Source organism: Hevea brasiliensis, chromosome 3, assembly GCF_030052815.1.
Source record: "Hevea brasiliensis isolate MT/VB/25A 57/8 chromosome 3, ASM3005281v1, whole genome shotgun sequence".
Taxonomy (NCBI): domain Eukaryota; kingdom Viridiplantae; phylum Streptophyta; class Magnoliopsida; order Malpighiales; family Euphorbiaceae; genus Hevea; species Hevea brasiliensis.
In genome coordinates, this window is record NC_079495.1 from 9,642,526 (window position 1) to 9,659,679 (window position 17,154).

Below are 17,154 nucleotides of genomic sequence, written 5' to 3' on the forward strand. Positions count from 1 at the left end.
TAATAGAATAAACACCATTCCTATCCTCCTTTCATACAATTACATCATCTCTAGAGCAAAGGCTAAAGGAAATCTAAAGAATATAATTGACATCCCTCTCAATAAAAATATCTCTAATAACTTCTTCATCCCATCACAACTCATTAACCTTCATCAAATTGCTGACTATAACATTAATTGAACCTTCTATTCTAGGAGTCTGAATAAAAGGATCCTCACTATTAGCCAGCCATGGGTCGTCCTAGACTCTGATACTTTTGCCATCACTAATTCGCCAAACACAACCCTTCTTTATAAGATTTTAAGCAGCAAACACACTGTGCCATGCGTAACTTGGATTACTACCCAATTTAGCATAAAAGAAAAAAGAATAATTAGGGAAATACCTTGCTAAGTAGATTTTTGTCACAAGAGATTAGGGTCTATTAATGAACCTTTAAGCTTGTTTACCTAGTAAAACAATATTGAAATGCTCCAATCTATGAAAACCTGGTCCTCCTTGATCTTTACTTCTACACATTCTCTCCCATGCTAGCCATCTAATACCCGAAGAGTTATTCTGACTACTACCCCACCAAAACAAGTTAAGCATCTACTCAATAGCCAAACAAATTTCTATAGGAAGCTTAAAAACACTCATTACATAATTGGGGATAGTTTTAGAAACAGTTTCGAGGAGTACTTCCTTACTTGCCCTAGAAAGACACTTCCTCTTCCACCCTCGTAATTTTTTCCAAACCTTATCCTTCACAAACTCAAAAACTTCTTTTCTGTTTCTACCCAAACAAGAGGGTAAACCAAGAAATATCCCATAATCATCCTTTGCACCACATTAAAAACATTACAAACCTCCAATCTTTAATGATATGCTATATTAGCACTAAAGGAGATCGAGGATTTTTGGAAGTTTATAATTTGACCCAAAGCCTGAGCATACAGATCAAGGTAGTCTTTAATCACATGAGCTTCAGAGTCTTTAGCCTTAAAGAACAATAGGCTGTCATCCATGAAGAATAAATGTGAAACCGCAGGAGCTCCCCTAGATACACGACAACCATGGATACTACTTTGCCTCATCTTCTCCTTTTGTGCAAGAATGTCATTAAAGTCCCCTAATACACACTAAGGGATCATTGAATTTCTATTAAGCTTTCTCAATAACTCCCAAGACTCCCTTCTTTTATGCCTCTCGAGAAAACCATAGAACCCCATAAGTTTCCAAGGATTAAAACCACTAAGATTAACTTCCACCTCTATATGGTTATTAGAAAAACTAAGGAGTCTTGCCACATGTTTATCTCTCTAGAAAAGAGCTAAACCACCTTCATGCACTCTAAGGTCCACCATAAATAAACATTCAAAACCTAATAACTTACGGACAACTTTGACTTTCTCCTTAGACACCATAGTTTCCATTAACAAAATAAAATTTAGCTTCTTCAAAGACACATAATCTTTCAAAGTCTGAATTGTTCGTTGGTTCCCAAGCCCTCAACAATTCTAAGCTATAGAACTCATTGCTCCTGGCAGGTGGCAGGCCTGGAGACCAGAGCCTGCCACCTCCTTGTTTTTTGGACCCAATGAGTCCATAGAGTTCATATCTGAAACCATTTCATCATTCTTTCCTCTCTCAAGCCCACTACCACCTTATCTACTCGGCCAATCTTCACTTCTTTGCCTTTTAGGGTGAACTAGTCTAATTTCATCACTTTGGTAAGTTAGACTATCTAATATCACTACTTCCACTCCTTCCATATGATTACTAGTTGACTCAGCTCTATGATTACCAAAATTAGAGTTTCCCTCATTCTCATATAAATTAAATATATTTCCTTTACCCTTCCTGCCATTTTCATTATCACCATTTACTGCCCTAAAATCACTACCTTCCTTAACTACTTCCATGTTAACACCTTGCTCTAATCCCTCACCGCCACCCATCTCTAGTGGTGTTGCACGCAACCATCTCTCCCTTGTTTGATTCGATTTCTGGTTAGCTGCTCATATCCAAGCACCATAGGCCTTGACTCTTTGATTTGGAGGTGTATCAAAAAGTTTTTCACAAATTTATCAGCATGACCTATTACTTCATAATAGAAACAGAAGGTGGGCAACCATTGATACATAATATTTATCCATTTGCCACAACTATCAGATTTCGTGATCTTCATTGTTCTCTTTAATGGAGAGTGAACATCTATAGCCACACTGATCCTCATATAATTCCTCCATATTCCTTTAAAGTTGTTAGCATCCGATTCTACAAATCTGCCAATTTGGTTTCCAACTACCTTTCCATGCCTATCAATCATAAAACCATTTGGAATATCCTGAACTTGTTCCCAAATATCCGTAGAAACTAAAGGAATCTTGAGAGGATTATCCCCCATTTCCAAAAGCTTCATGATTAAAGGATGTTGATCAAATGTCCAGGGCCCCCCTTTACCACCCTCTCAACATCAAGTTCATGAAAAAACTAGAACAAATACAGATTGTTATTTAACTCCTTTATATAAACTCCTTTCACCAGTCTCCATATAACAGCCAAAGTATTCTTCATGGCTATGAGATTGATAGATCTATATGTTAAAAATCACCCCATAAAACACCAGTGAAATCCTTCAACAGTCTGCTCTTACTCCAAATCGTCTAGCGAAATCGTCTCAACCTCTTCATCCTCTAATGACACCGCCCCACACAACTCCTCGATCGACGTAGAAGAAGAGTTATGCGACATTGATAAAATCAACAACAACACTTAGAAATATAGAAAGAACGAGAAAGTACACACTCTTGTCATATGAAGAGCAAACAAGATAAACTCTCCTTGTCAAAGCGACAAGACTATGTTAAAAATTAACTTATAAAACAAGTAATTGTAACAACTACAAAATAAAAATTAAAAAGTCAATTTCTTCTTAGTAAATAAATAATAATTGTAACACCCCTTACCCGATCTATAGTGTAGCCGAGCAAAAAGTATCACATTCGGTGCTGGAGCACCCTATCTTATCTTGTCTTATACATTATTAATTTAAACTCCATTTATTGGTGATATTCTATTTATTGGTTTTTTTTTGTGGAGAAACGGATAGAGTCTCCCCTGTTTTATTAACATTTAACCTGTTGACAATTACCTGTTTGGGTCATTTCATATCAATATCCTATATCATATGTCAATTCTCATTATCATTTCATGTCATACAATCATATCATGAAATAAAATCCATCTCATTCCTTTCATATAATTCATGTACATGATTTACATAATTACAAGAATTATACAGTCTCAAAAATTAATTACAATTCTCACTTATGTACAATGAATAAAAATACATGACTATGTAACCACGGGCCCTGCCAAAATAGATAGCTGAGGTGATAACCCACTACTGTAGATCTGATCAAAATCTTAATCTGGACTCTACTAATCCTTGTCTCCAGTACCTATGCGTGGAAAACCAACGCGCTAAACATGTTGCTTAGTAGTGTAATAATAAAATTAAAAACAAATTAAATAATTGAAAGTACATATTTCATGTGTGTAAGTTCATATCAGAATGCATTTTCATAACTTATGAGTAATTCACAATTTATTGTTCTTTTCTATTCATTTATTTAATATTTAATCTTTTTATTTCATTTCATTACCCAAGCAACCTATAACAGACTGTTAAGGCTGGATACACGGGAGTACACTCCATGTGCCTATCATGTATACATCTGTCAGGCATAAAGCTAGTGGGCAGGCATAAAAGCCAGTAAATCATGTTAAGCAAGAAGCCACCGAGCAGGCATAAAGCCAGAAGAATAATCATGTCAGGCATACGTTGCCTATTAATGATCATCCATGAATTAGCCTAAAAAGCCATGGGCAGTACTACATCTGTAGTCTCTAATTGATATGTCAATCGATCCAACTCATACATATAAGTCTAGGCATACAAGGGCAATTTTAACATCTTTATACTTATTATTTCATTTCATGTGTTTTTCATGCTCACAGCATTAGTATACTATTCATAGTGGGAACATAAGTCCTAATTACATGTTCATGTGGTTCATATGATCATTGAACCATTTATGTCAAGTTCTTATCATATTTCAAGTCATTTGTGAAAGTTTCATGAATTTCCAAAATTGATGCCCTAATTTTCCCTAGTAATTTGGCCAAAATGTAAAATCAGTTTTGCCTCACTTTTTTCATGAAAGTTGTTCCCCTATGTTTGAACTTTAATTTTCCTTTTTGAATCATTCAATTTGAAGTTTTATAGTTCAAGTTATGGTCAAATTACCAAGGACTATTTTAGGACACTAACCCTGCACTTTACCAAGGATTATTTTAGGACACTAACCCTGCACTTTCCTTATTTCTAGAATTTCACCAAGTTTTTGCAACTAGTATCCGAGCACCTTAGGCTTAGATTTGGCTTCAGGTCCCTGAAACAAAGTTTTAGGCCTTTATCTTAGGTTTCCAAATCTTTTTGAATCACTTCATTTGGAGTTTTCTAAAGAAAGTTATGATCTATTAACCATTCGGAGGTCATAAGGCATATTTGCTGGAATTCAGGAATTCCAGCATTGTCATTTCCAAATTACTCTAACAATTTCCCTAAGTTGCCTTAAGATCTAGGTTTTGGTCAAAATGCAAAAGTTATAGTTTTATATGATATGAACATTTTAGCTTTGGAATCACTACATTTGCAGTTTTGTAGCTTGAGTTATGGCAATTTTGCTAAAACTGGTCGGGTACCTAAATGGTCAGGATTTCAGGTATGGTCCAGAATTTAGGGTAAATTTCTAGATCAATTTTGTTCGGTAATTTGGTTGAGTTAGATTCATAATTTGGCTCTAAGTTCTTCATATGAAATGTTCTTCTATATCTCAGGTTTCCATAGGTTCAAGAATCAGGTCAATTGGAGTTTTTTTACAGTAAGTTATGCTCAATTTATCAAACACTATTCATATGGTTATTTCTACAGGTCCATAATGCCAATTTCGGATTCAAGCCAAATTTAGGGCAACCTAAGGTCAGTTTCTGGGCAAGCTTCCTTCATAACATTTCTAGCATTATGTCTTAGGTTTAATCTCTAATTAGCCTCATACCAATTGGGGCAATGTAGCTCAGCTTATAGCCACATAAACCCACTAGACTCAGAGGTCTAGAATTCCTGCACAAAGATCACACTTCCAATTCTTCAATTTAACTCATTAACCAACTTCAAATCTCAACCAACACACATCAATTGGTCAATAATTGACCTCAAACACATCAATTGAGCATCATAGCATCAAATCCCCAAATTTGTTCAAAACCCTAACTTTACAATCACAATTTCATGCTACCATATGCAAATCAACATATAAATCATACAAACACATTCAACAACACTAATTGACATATTCTAATTCATCAAATCACCAAATCCCCAAATTCCTTCAAGCTACCCGAAATTTCATACCCCTCTTCATGCATGATTTCTTTCATTTTATTTGCAATTTCAACTCATTTCAACTTAGTATCAAGAATTAAAGGAGGAAATCAAGTTTAAGCACTAACCTTAACTTAGCAATTTTCTAACTTTCCAAATCTTCACTTTCTTCACTTCTTTTTCCTACTAATCACTTCCCCAAGGTCAATTAGCAAGTTTTTGTGTTTGGAATTTGGGAAAATATGAAAGAATTTCAAGGAAAATGAAGCTTGAAAATAAAAAATGGTGGAAGAGGCTATGGAGGTGGTTCGGCCAAGTTGGGAGGGAGGAAGAAGATGAAGGCTTTTTGACTTTTTATTTTTGTCTCATACTCTAATCTTTATCCATATATATATATAATTTAAATATTAATTATATTTATTATAATTTTAACAATTTCCATAATTCCCTTTGTATCCTTTTTCAATTTTCATACAACTTTATTTTTTTTAGTTCATTTTCAATATTTTAATCTCTCTCTTTTTAATTGACATTCAGGTCAAAAATCAACTATGGGAGTGAAATGATCAAAATGCCCTTCATCGGGTTATAGTCTATCTTTTTTAGTAATAACAATTAAGTTCATAGCCCGATGGTCACTTTGATTTTTATACTACTTATTTCAATTTATTTTTCTCTTATTTTTAGTCCTCAAACTGGCTTTGAATAGTACTATTCACTGACTGAATATTGCACTATTCAGAGCTCAGAAGTTAGGAATGTTACAACTCTTCCCCTCTAAATAAAAATTTCGTCCTAAAAATTTACCTGATGCAAATAGTTGAGGAAACTGTTATCTCATTGTCTCCTCACTTTCCCATGTCGTCTCCTCAGTATTGTGATGCTTCCACAATACTTTCACAAGTGGAATCCTCTTTCTCCTGAGTTCCTTCATTTCTTGTGCTATGATTCTTGTTGGTTCCTCTTCATATGTCAAATCGGGCTACACATCTATCTTCTCTACTGATATGACATGTGAATGGTCTGATCTGTACCTTTTCAGCAATGACACATGGAACACGTTATGGATCTTGTCTAGCTCAGGTGGTAAGGCTAATCTGTAGGCTACTGGACCAATACGTTCAATGATCTCGTATGGGCAGATAAACCTAGGGCTCAATTTGCCCTTCTTTCCAAACCTTAGCAACTTCTTCCATGGTAATATTTTTAGGAACACTTTGCCACCCACTTAATATTTTATGTCTTTTCTTTTCAAGTCTGCATATGACTTCTGTCTATCTGAGGTGGCTTTCAAATTATCTCTGATGAGCTTTACTTTCTCCTTAGTCTGTCTCACCAATTTTAGGCCCACAACCTTATCTTCCCCCAGTTCTGTCCAGCATAATGGGATTCTGCATCTCCTCCCATATAATGCTTCATATGGAGCCATCTTTATGCTTACTTGGTAGCTGTTATTATATGCGAATTCTACCAAAGGAATGTACTTTTCCCAACTTCCTTCAAAATCAATAATACAGCTCTGAAGCATATCCTCGAGCACCTATCATATAATTCATGTCATCACAATCATTCTTTTAACAACAATAATAATTCACTAAGTCTTATAGGTTACCTGAATCACCTGTTCTGACTGTCCATCCATTTGAGGATGAAAAGCCGTACTGTAATGCAGTTGAGTGCCTAATACCTCCTGTAGTTTTTTCCAAAACCTCAAAGTAAACGTCGGGTCTCAGTCTGATATGATCGATGTTGGCACTTTATGTAACTGGACTATCTCAACTATGTATGTTTCTGCCAATCGTTCCAATAAATAGTTAGCTCTAACTGGTAGAAAGTGAGCTAACTTTGTCAGTCTATCAATAATCACCTAGATAGTATCATGCTTCTTCTGTGTCAGTGGTAAACCAGTGACAAAATCCATGATAATGCGATCCCATTTCCATTCTGGTATGGTTATGGGTTGCAACAATCCTGATGGAACCTGATGCTCAGCTTTAACCTACTGGCATGTTAAACATCTAGCCACATAGTCACCGATATCTTTCTTCATACCGGGCCACCAATAATGTGTCTTTAACCCATGATACATCTTTGTACTACCAGAGTGCATAGCATGAAAACTGTGGTGTGCTTCTTTCAAGATGTTCTTCTTCAATTCTTCATCATTTGGTACACATATTCTTCCTTAGTAGAATAAGCACCCAGCTTCTTTCATCTCATATTCAGTCTCCTTCCCCTCTTTAATTATGCCCATGATGGTTATTAGCTTTTCATCCTATTTCTGTGCCTCCTGTATTTGTTGTAACAAATTTGGCTTTACATGCAATTCAGCCAAAATAGTTCCATTTTGTGCTAAAGACAGAAGAACATTCAGTGCTCTCAAGGCTACTATGGAATTCCTGCTCAAGGCATCAGCTACCACATTTTCCTTCCTAGGGTGATAATCAATCACACAGTCATAGTCTTTCAAAAACTCAATCCATCGCCTCTATCTTAGGTTGAGTTCTTTTTAGGTTAGCAAGTATTTTAGACTCTTGTGATCAGTATAGATGTAACATTTCTCACTATATAGGTAATACCTCCATATCTTCAAGGCAAATACTATCACTGCTAACTCCAGATCATGGGTAGGATAGTTTTTCTCATATGGCTTTAGCTGCTTAGATGCATAAGCAACTACTTTCCCTTCTTGCATCAAGATACACCCGAGGCCATTATGGCAGGCATCACTGTAGATCACATAGTCTTTTCCCGATACTGGCTGTGTTAATACTGGTGCCTTTGTAAGCATAGCCTTTAGCTCATCAAAACTAACTTGGCATTTGTCATCCCAGTCAAACTTCATATTCTTGTGTAGCAACTTAGTCAAAGGGGCTGCTATAAGGGAGAATCCCTTCACAAATCTCCTGTAGTAACAAACTAACCCCAAGAAGCTTCTGACTTCTGTTGCATTTCTAAGAGGTTCCATTTAACTATTGCTTCAATTTTCTGTGGATCTACTCTGATCCCATTTGCTGATACAATGTGTCCAAGGAAAGCAATCTCATTTAGCTAGAAATCACACTTGGACAGCTTAGCATATAATTGCTTCTCCCGCAAAGTCTGTAATACCACTCTCATGTGCTCATCATGCTCATCCCGATTCTTAGAATACACCAAAATATCATCTATAAAGACCACTATGAACCGATCTAAATAAGGATGAAAGATACAATTTATTAGGTCTATGTATGCTGCTCGTGCATTTGTCAACCCAAATGGCATCACTAGAAACTCGTAATACCCATACCGGGTCCTGAATGCAGTCTTAAGCACATCTGCATCCTTTACCCTTAGCTGATGATACCTCGATCTGAGATCAATCTTGGAGAATACACCGGCTCCCTTCAACTGATATAACAAATCATCTATCCATGGTAGGGGGTATTTGTTCTTCACTGTCACCTTATTCAGCTGTCGATAATCTATGCAAAGCCGGAGTGTACCATCTTTCTTCTTAATAAATAGCACCGGTGCTCTTCAGGGCGATACACTAGGGTGTATGAAACACTTATCTAATAACTCCTGTAACTGAACTTTCAACTCTTTCAGCTCAGTAGGTGCCATCCTATATGGAGTAATGAAAATCTGTGCAGTACCCGACATAACCTCAATGGCAAACCCGACAACTCCTTCGGAAACACGTTCGGGAAATCACAAACTATAGGGATATCATGTAAACTCGGGCTAGTCCTTCTGATATCAATCACATGTGCTAGAAAAGCCTCACAGCCTTTCCTCATCAATCTCTTGACTGTCATGGCTGATATGATACTAGAAAGACAATTCGTTGCTTCATCCACAACTGTTATCTCATCATCGTCTACTGTTCTTAGAGTAATCCTCTTTAGCCGACAATCTACCATTACCTAATGACGTGATAACCAATTCATACCCAATATCACATCAAACTCGTAAAATGGTAGCTCAATCAACTCAGTCGGAAACTCATATCCCTGTATTATCAAAGGACAACCCTTATAGACCTTTTTTACCATCATACTATAGGCTAAAGGGTTAGTAAAAAGTATGTCTTCTTCTATCTCATCTATCTGTATCCCTTCATCTATAGGTGGTGCAATACACATGTAGGAATGTGTAGAACCAGGGTCTATCAATGCACATACCAACATGTTATAGAGAGAAAAGGTACCTTTGATGACGTTCGTTGGATCTGGCTCCTCTCGAGCCCTCATGGCATATGCACAGAATGCTACTCTGGCTTCAGGCCTCTCAACTTTCTCTGAAGCAGCCTTTTGTGAAGTACCAGTTGCCTCTGGCCTAGCAGGTCTTCTACCCCTCTGGGCTGCTGGGATAAACCTCTCTGTCTGTGGTGGAGCAGTGGAAACATTCCTTTGTGGACAATCTCATAGGTAATGGTTTATAGCTCCACAACGGAAGCATCCTCTAGTTAATAATCTACACTCCCCTCTATGACTCCTACCACAATGTGTACATATCGGCACTGGGGTTGATCCCCTTACTGCTGTGCCTGGAGAGTTGGCCACTGATATCCCAGACTAGCCTCTCCTCGGTGTAGGCTAAAATATCTGTCTCTGGCCCTGGCCCTATGTTTGGCCTTGAGAACCCCTGGGCCTCTTACTAGCAGAAACTGACATACTGGACTGTCTAGGTCCAAATCTCCTTTTCTGCTGCCTGTCCCTCCTAGTCTGTTTACTCTCTCTCACTCTCTCTACTTTGAGAGCCGCTGCCACTAGTAAGGAGAAATCAGTGATCTGATGTGCCATAATCAGAAGCCTGATGTTATCATTCAGACCATCCTCAAACCGTCGGCACCGATCTGCCTCTGGAGCCATCATCTCCCAGGCGTATCTGCTTAGCCGTATAAACTCCCTCTCATATTCCGATACAGTCAGCTGTCTCTGCCTTAAGGCTAGGAATTCTCTTCGTCTAGCCTCCAAATAAACATGGCTAACATAATTCTTCTTAAACTCAGCCAGGAAGAAATCTCATGTGATCACTGCTGGCTGCACAACCTGGGACACCGTAACCTACCACTGGTAGGCATCCTTCTGCAGTAGGAAAAGAGCACATTCCAACTGCTGCTCAAGTGTGCAGTGTAACTGCTGTAGTACCCTCTCAGTCCTCTCAAGCCAATGTTCTACAGCTGCTGGGTCGTCCTCCTTTTTACCCTTAAAGTCCACGGCCCCATATTTTCTCAATTTCTCTAGTAGGGACCTCTGAACCGACTGTGGTTGTGGAATAGCTCCGGTAACCTGACGGAACATCTGAGTCATCTGCTCTAGAAACTCCTATTGTGCCCTACCAATGGCACTCTGCGATGATTCCTCTTTCCTGTCCCGATCCTGACTACGGACAGGTACATAACTCTCAACCTCCTCCTTCACATCTCTAGAAGATCCGTGTTTCGAAGGATTGGAAGCCATTTAACCTATAAAATAGGCAGAAAAACAGAACTGCATTAATGTCACCTCGACTCCTAATTAAAGACTTATGCATTTCATGCACACTATCTCTTTCTATCTATATAATCCTAGGAACGCTTAAACCTTTGCTCTGATACCACTAAATGTAACACTCCTTACCCGATCTACAGTGTAGCCGAGCAAGAAGTGTCACATTTGATGCCGAAGCACTTTATCTTATCTTGATTTATGCATTATTAATTTAAACTCCATTTATTAGTGATATTCCGTTTATTGGTAAATTTTTTTTCCAGCGACTAGTTGCTTCGCTTAGGATGGACGAGGCGAAAAAGCTCCCTGAAAGATGGGAAACTCGTCCCACATCGGAATGTGAGTGGAGAGTAACGATATATAAAATGGGAGAACTAATCACTAGAGGCGCCTTTTAGTATAATGACCTAGAGAGTTGAAAGAACTCCAGGTTAAGCGTGCTCGCATGAGAAAAATCCTAGGATGAGATACCTCCTAGGAAGTTCTCCATTCCACCTATGTGACAAAACCATGAGGCTTACGTCTAAAGTGGACAATTCCTCTAGTGGTTGGAGCCTGACCATTACAATTAGTATCAGAGCCAGAAGCTCCCTCAGTACGGTGCCTCGAGTGAGGACGCTCGAGTCTTAAGGGGGTGAGCCAGCAACTGGTTGCTTCGCTTAGGATGGACGAGGCGAAAAAGCTCATTGAAAGATGGGAAAATCGTCCCACATCGAAATGGGAGTAGAAAGTAATGATATATAAAATTGGGGAACTAATCACTAAAGGCGCCTTTTAATGGAATGACCTAGAGAGTTGGAAGAACTCTAGGGTTAAGCGTGTTCGGTTGAGAGAAATACTAAGATGGGTGACCTCCTGAAAAATTCTTCATTCCACCTATGGGACAAAATCGTAAGGCTTATAGTCAAAGAAGATAATTTCTCTTGGAGCCTGACCGTTATAATAATTTTTTACATGATTAATTTTAATTGAAATTTAAATTTACAATTTAAATAATAATAATAAATTCATTTCATGACTATATTTATATATAATTTGTTATTCATTAAATATTTATTTAATATAATATAAATTAAAATTATGATATACTTATTGAATAATTTGCAATTATCATCCTATATTTTGATAGATATTTCATATTCGTCCTTAAACTTTAATTTTTTATAAGAAAAAATTTTCAAGTTTAATTTTGTTTCAGAACCATTCTTTCATTGCAAGTTTGCTATTTTATCCCTTTCTCTCTTCTCTCCTTGTTAACTTTACTTGCAAATAGATCTTTTCACCCTTCACTTATGAATAGATGTCTCTAGCATATTATTTAATTTAATTTAATAATTAGCAGTACAATTAATTTAATAAAATTTAATTATAAAAAACAAATGATAATAAATAAAAAATTCAAATTAATTTTATTAATAACTTTAAAAAAATTATAAAATAAATAATTTCATTAATTAATAATTTAATTTGAAAGAAAAGGGATGAATCCTGAAACAAAATTAATGTTAAAAAAAATTTTCTATAACAAATTAATAAGTTAGGGATGAATATGAAATACCACCAAAGTTTAGGGAAAAAAAGGGAAAAAAAACCGGATACAGCTTACCCATAATTATTTTTATTTTTATATTGCAAAACTCGAATAAAATATATATAAAAATCAAATACCCAAATATGAGACCTAGCTTTCCAGCAAATGTTACGCCAAGACCGAGGCCAAAAGGTGGCTGTGGGCCTTCACACCCAAAAAATAAAAATAAAAAAAAGAAATAGAGATAAATAAATGAATCTTAAATTTAATAAAAAAATTAAATATATCTTCTTAATTTAATTAATTTTAGAGTAATTTAGCGCTTATTTTATATTGAGAAAAAGTAAGAAAAATAATAAATAATTTTTATTTTGTTGGAAAAAAAATTAAAAGTTCAATTTTCTTATTTTATAAAAAATAAAAAACAATTATCAATATTTTGAATTATTTTATTTTTATTCAAATTGAGTGGAAAAAAATAAAAAATAATGTCAATTTTTTTTAATTTTTTCTATATAATTTTTTCTCTAGTAATTATTTTTAATATAATTTTATTTATTTAATATGAGTGTAACAATAAAATTTAATGATACTTCTTATTTTTTATCAAAATATAAAAGTAAAAAAAATATTTTTTTTATTTTAATTTTAAGTATACACTTTTTCATGTGATATTTTTACTTCTTTGTGAAAAAAATTGTGAAGAAAATAATAATTTTTTATAACTATTTTAATTTTCTTGTAAATTTCACTTAATTTTCTTTTTTCGGCTTTACATTATCTAAGGAAAATAAATCCCCGCAGAATCCATTCTCAGTTTTCCCTACATAATAGTCTTCTCTTTCACACTGAGTCACTGACACTGACTGTATCCATAGGGATAAGCTTCTTCAGTCTTCTCTTCCCTGACAGCAGAAACAACTTCCTTTTCATGCTGCGTTGCCTCCAAAGTCTCAAATCCAAAACCCCACAGCTCCATTTTCCTTGCGAGAACTCCATCTCTGGTAATTACTTTTTTGCACATCTCATCTTCTTGTTTGTTTACCTGGGGAAAACTTTTCAGGAAAAGAAAAATCACTACTTTGAACAGTGTTCAGTCTATTCGTTTGCTTCTTTTTCTTAGAGATAAACAGATCTTCGGCTTGTTCTCACTCGAAATCGCAACAAGCCCACTTCAATATTTCTGTGATTATGTGTGTGGTCTGCTCCTCCTTTATTTTTTCAGCTATTCAAGTTTTGGTTTTTCTTCTCCTCTTTGTTCTACCTTTATTAATTTTTGTTTGTTTTTTTTCACGACTTTCTTTCCCAGTATCGTTGTCTAGGCTTTAATATTTTTTGCAAGACCTGAAAGTGATTGAAGTACTGGTATGTGGTAACCCATTGGCCTAATTTTGGGTCCCATATGTGCTCAGTTTTTTTTCTCTCTCTCTCTTATCTGCCTCCATTAAAAATCCTTTTTTTTTTTTCTTTACAGTTATTTTATGCCATCCAATTTCCCATTTTTGGTTACTTAAATATTCATCAATCTTCTTTGCCAGGTCAAATATATTGGATGCCCTCATGCCTATTTTGTTTACTGGCTCAATAGGGAACATTTGATGTGTTGGTTGTGGTCAAGAAGGGGCACTCTATGCCGATTTCTTGAATTTCTGGCTTCCTCACTAGCCCTTTCAGGTATCAAACTCTGATTACTTAGTTCCCTCTTCAATTATATCCGGTTCATAGTCTTTGTTTTCTGCTTTATTTTATTATAGAGCCCTTCAAATTCCTGGATTTGGACCGCATTTTTCCTAATAATCATTGAAATGTGATTCATTAGCCTTGAATTTCATGATCACTGATGCCTTGAATTATTCCTTTTCTTGAGTCTTTCTTCTTTCATTCTTTACATTATTCTCAGTTTTGAATATCTTGATATTCACCTAGCTTTGCCCCTTGTCTTTCCTGCATAATGTGAAATTTGAAGTTCAATGGCCTTGATATTTCTTGATTATGTTGTGGCTTTGTAAGCTTCTTGTTTTTGTTGCATAGCTAAGCATATCAACAATGCTTGAACAGGACAAATCCTTCCATATTTCACCTTTTCTGCTCTCTGTCTTCACTGGGTTCTTTCTATTTCATCTTGTCCTCTCAAAAATTCCCTTAGGTTCAAAACTTTCTGTAGAGGAAAATAGCTCATGGGTTTCTCCCATTGGTGATTTTGCTATTGGGTTCTTTAACCATTCTGATCAGCCTAATCAGTATGGTGTTGGAATTCGCTTCAATTCAAAATCCATTCCCGTTGGTAAACAAACTGTGGTTTGGGTTGCTGGAGCTGAAATTACTGTTGGTAACAAGTCCTATTTCCAGCTTTCTCAAAGTGGGGAACTTGTTTTGGTTGATTCCTTGAAGGGAGTCATGTGGACCAGTAAGACGAGCCGATCAGCTGTTGTTTCAGCCCTTCTTCGTGATGATGGCAATCTTGTTCTACTGGATGAAATGGGGTCAGTTGTTTGGCAAAGCTTTGACAATCCTTCTGACACAATTCTTCCGGGCCAGAGTTTATCCATTTATAAAACACTTAGAGCTGCTAGCAAAAATTCTGTGTCAAGTTACTACAGTCTTTATATGAATGCTTCAGGCCAGTTACAGCTAAGGTGGGAAAGTGATGTCATGTACTGGACCAGCGGAAATCCATCTATGTCCAACCTCAGTGCTGTGCTTACCTCTGATGGAATTCTGCAACTTGTGGACCAAACTTTGAAGCCTATGTGGTCTGTCTTTGGAGATGATCACAATGACGCGGTAAATTTTCGATTGCTAAGGCTAGATGTTGATGGGAATCTGCGGATGTACTCATGGGAAGCTGTTTCAAAGTCATGGAGATCAGTCTGGCAAGCTGTTGAGAATCAGTGCAATGTCTTTGCAACATGTGGCGAGCATGGTGTCTGTGTTTTCAATTCATCAGGCTCCCCTGAATGCCGTTGCCCATTTAAGATAACATCTGATCCTAACTCAAAATGTTTTGCACAGGATTGTAAATCTGCTTCCAGTATGGTTACATATGAGCACACCTCTCTTTATGAGATTTATCCACCAACTGACTCAATTATCCTAACTAGTTTACAGCAATGCGAAGCCTTTTGCCTGAGGAACTCATTTTGTACAGCTGCAACGTTCACAAATGATGGAACTGCTAAATGCCTAGTGAAAACAACTCCTTACTTCTCTGGCTATTCAGGCCCCTCTTTAAGTTCTGTATCTTTTATCAAGACATGTTCAGACCCGTTACCTGTTGATCCCCATGCTTCAAGATCTTCTTCAGCACAATCTCCAGCCAAGCACTCTCATAGGTTGTGCATTCCTTGTCTAGTTGGAGCTGCCTCAGGTACATTTGTTTTATTTGCCGTAATTCACTTAGCTATTGGCTGCTACATCTATAGAAGAAGAAATATGATTTGGAAGAAAGCTGCCTTGGCCTGCATGACCAGTAATTCAAAGGGTTTGATGATGTTATCCTTTACTGAGATCAAGGAAATCACTGGAAATTTCAAGCATCAAATTGGGCCAAAGACTTATAGAGGTGTTCTTCCGAACCACCAGCCAGTAGCAATTAAGGAATTAGAAACAACCATAGAAGAAAGGAAGTTTCGAGCTGCTGTTTCAAAAATAGGAAGCATACATCACAGAAACTTGGTGAAGCTTAATGGCTATTGTTGTGAGTTAGGTAAAAAAATTTTGGTTTATGAGTATGTCAAAAATGGTTCTGTGCATAATTATATGGAAGATGATGAATTGAGTAAGAGATTAACTTGGAGAAGGAGGCTTAACATATGCTTGGGTGTGGCAAGAGCTATTTGTTATTTACACACAGGATGTAGGGAGTTTGTAAGCCATGGAACCTTGAAGTGTGAAAATGTAGTCTTGGATAAAAATTATGAGGCCAAGGTGAGTGAATTTGGGTTGGGGATAGTTCACCCTGAGGCATCATGTGTTCGAGAGAAAGATGTGGAGGATGTTGGCAAAATGTTGTTGATATTGGTAACCGGTTGTCTTCAGGTCGGGGAGGTTTGTGAGTTGGCATACAAGGAATGGATCCAGGGTCGCCCAGAGAGGGTTGTGGATAACAGAATCGATGGTGGGGTTGATAGAGAGGAGCTGGAGCGAATGTTGAGAACTGCATTTTGGTGCCTTCAAAGTGATGAACGAATGAGACCTTCAATGGGTGAGGTAGTGAAAGTACTGGAAGGCACATTGACAGTTGATCCTCCACCACCTCCTTGTGCCAGCCAGAGTTTACCAGCAAAAGAAGCGTTGTTGGAGTCAAGCTCAGAACCATAGAATCCAGCTGAACTATGATGATCTAATTTATTTTTCTTCTCATTTTCATTGTGTATAGTAGGACTAACTGTGCATGGCAGTGTCTATAGTGTACTCTTGAGAAGAAAGTTCCAACGAGATCTCCCTAAAGTGAAATGTTCATCTCCTTCTGCATTCTGGGTTTGGCTATTTGTTACAGAATTTTATGATGGGTGCATTGGCCAACTTATTTTTGCTTTCTTCTCACTCTTTTTATCCAGTAAAAACATAAATATTTTACTCGTCTTCTGCAATGCATGGCATTTTTACTACTATTTTAATTTCTTGATTAATATTTATGTGATTCTTAATGCTGAAAGCATGATTACTGAGATGTAGGCATCATTAGTGGAGATTAACCATTCATTAATGATAA

At 36.7% G+C, this 17,154-nt stretch overlaps 1 protein-coding gene across 6 annotated transcripts; it reads left to right on the plus strand.

The window, feature by feature from the left end:
* Nucleotides 1-13,238: 13,238 nt before the first annotated feature.
* LOC110637746 (G-type lectin S-receptor-like serine/threonine-protein kinase SD3-1) lies at nucleotides 13,239-16,913 on the plus strand. Of its 6 annotated transcripts, none has more exons than XM_058143818.1 (4): nucleotides 13,239-13,444; nucleotides 13,750-13,805; nucleotides 13,979-14,114; nucleotides 14,587-16,913. In XM_058143818.1, the coding sequence occupies exons 3-4, from the start codon at nucleotides 14,039-14,041 to the stop codon at nucleotides 16,758-16,760; spliced, it is 2,250 nt and encodes a 749-aa protein (XP_057999801.1). In that variant the 5' UTR covers nucleotides 13,239-13,444; nucleotides 13,750-13,805; nucleotides 13,979-14,038; the 3' UTR covers nucleotides 16,761-16,913. The 6 variants fall into 6 exon arrangements, with proteins under 6 accessions (XP_057999801.1, XP_057999800.1, XP_057999803.1 ...); XM_058143819.1 differs by lacking the exon at nucleotides 13,239-13,444 and adding an exon at nucleotides 13,515-13,633; XM_058143817.1 differs by lacking the exon at nucleotides 13,750-13,805.
* Nucleotides 16,914-17,154: the final 241 nt, after the last annotated feature.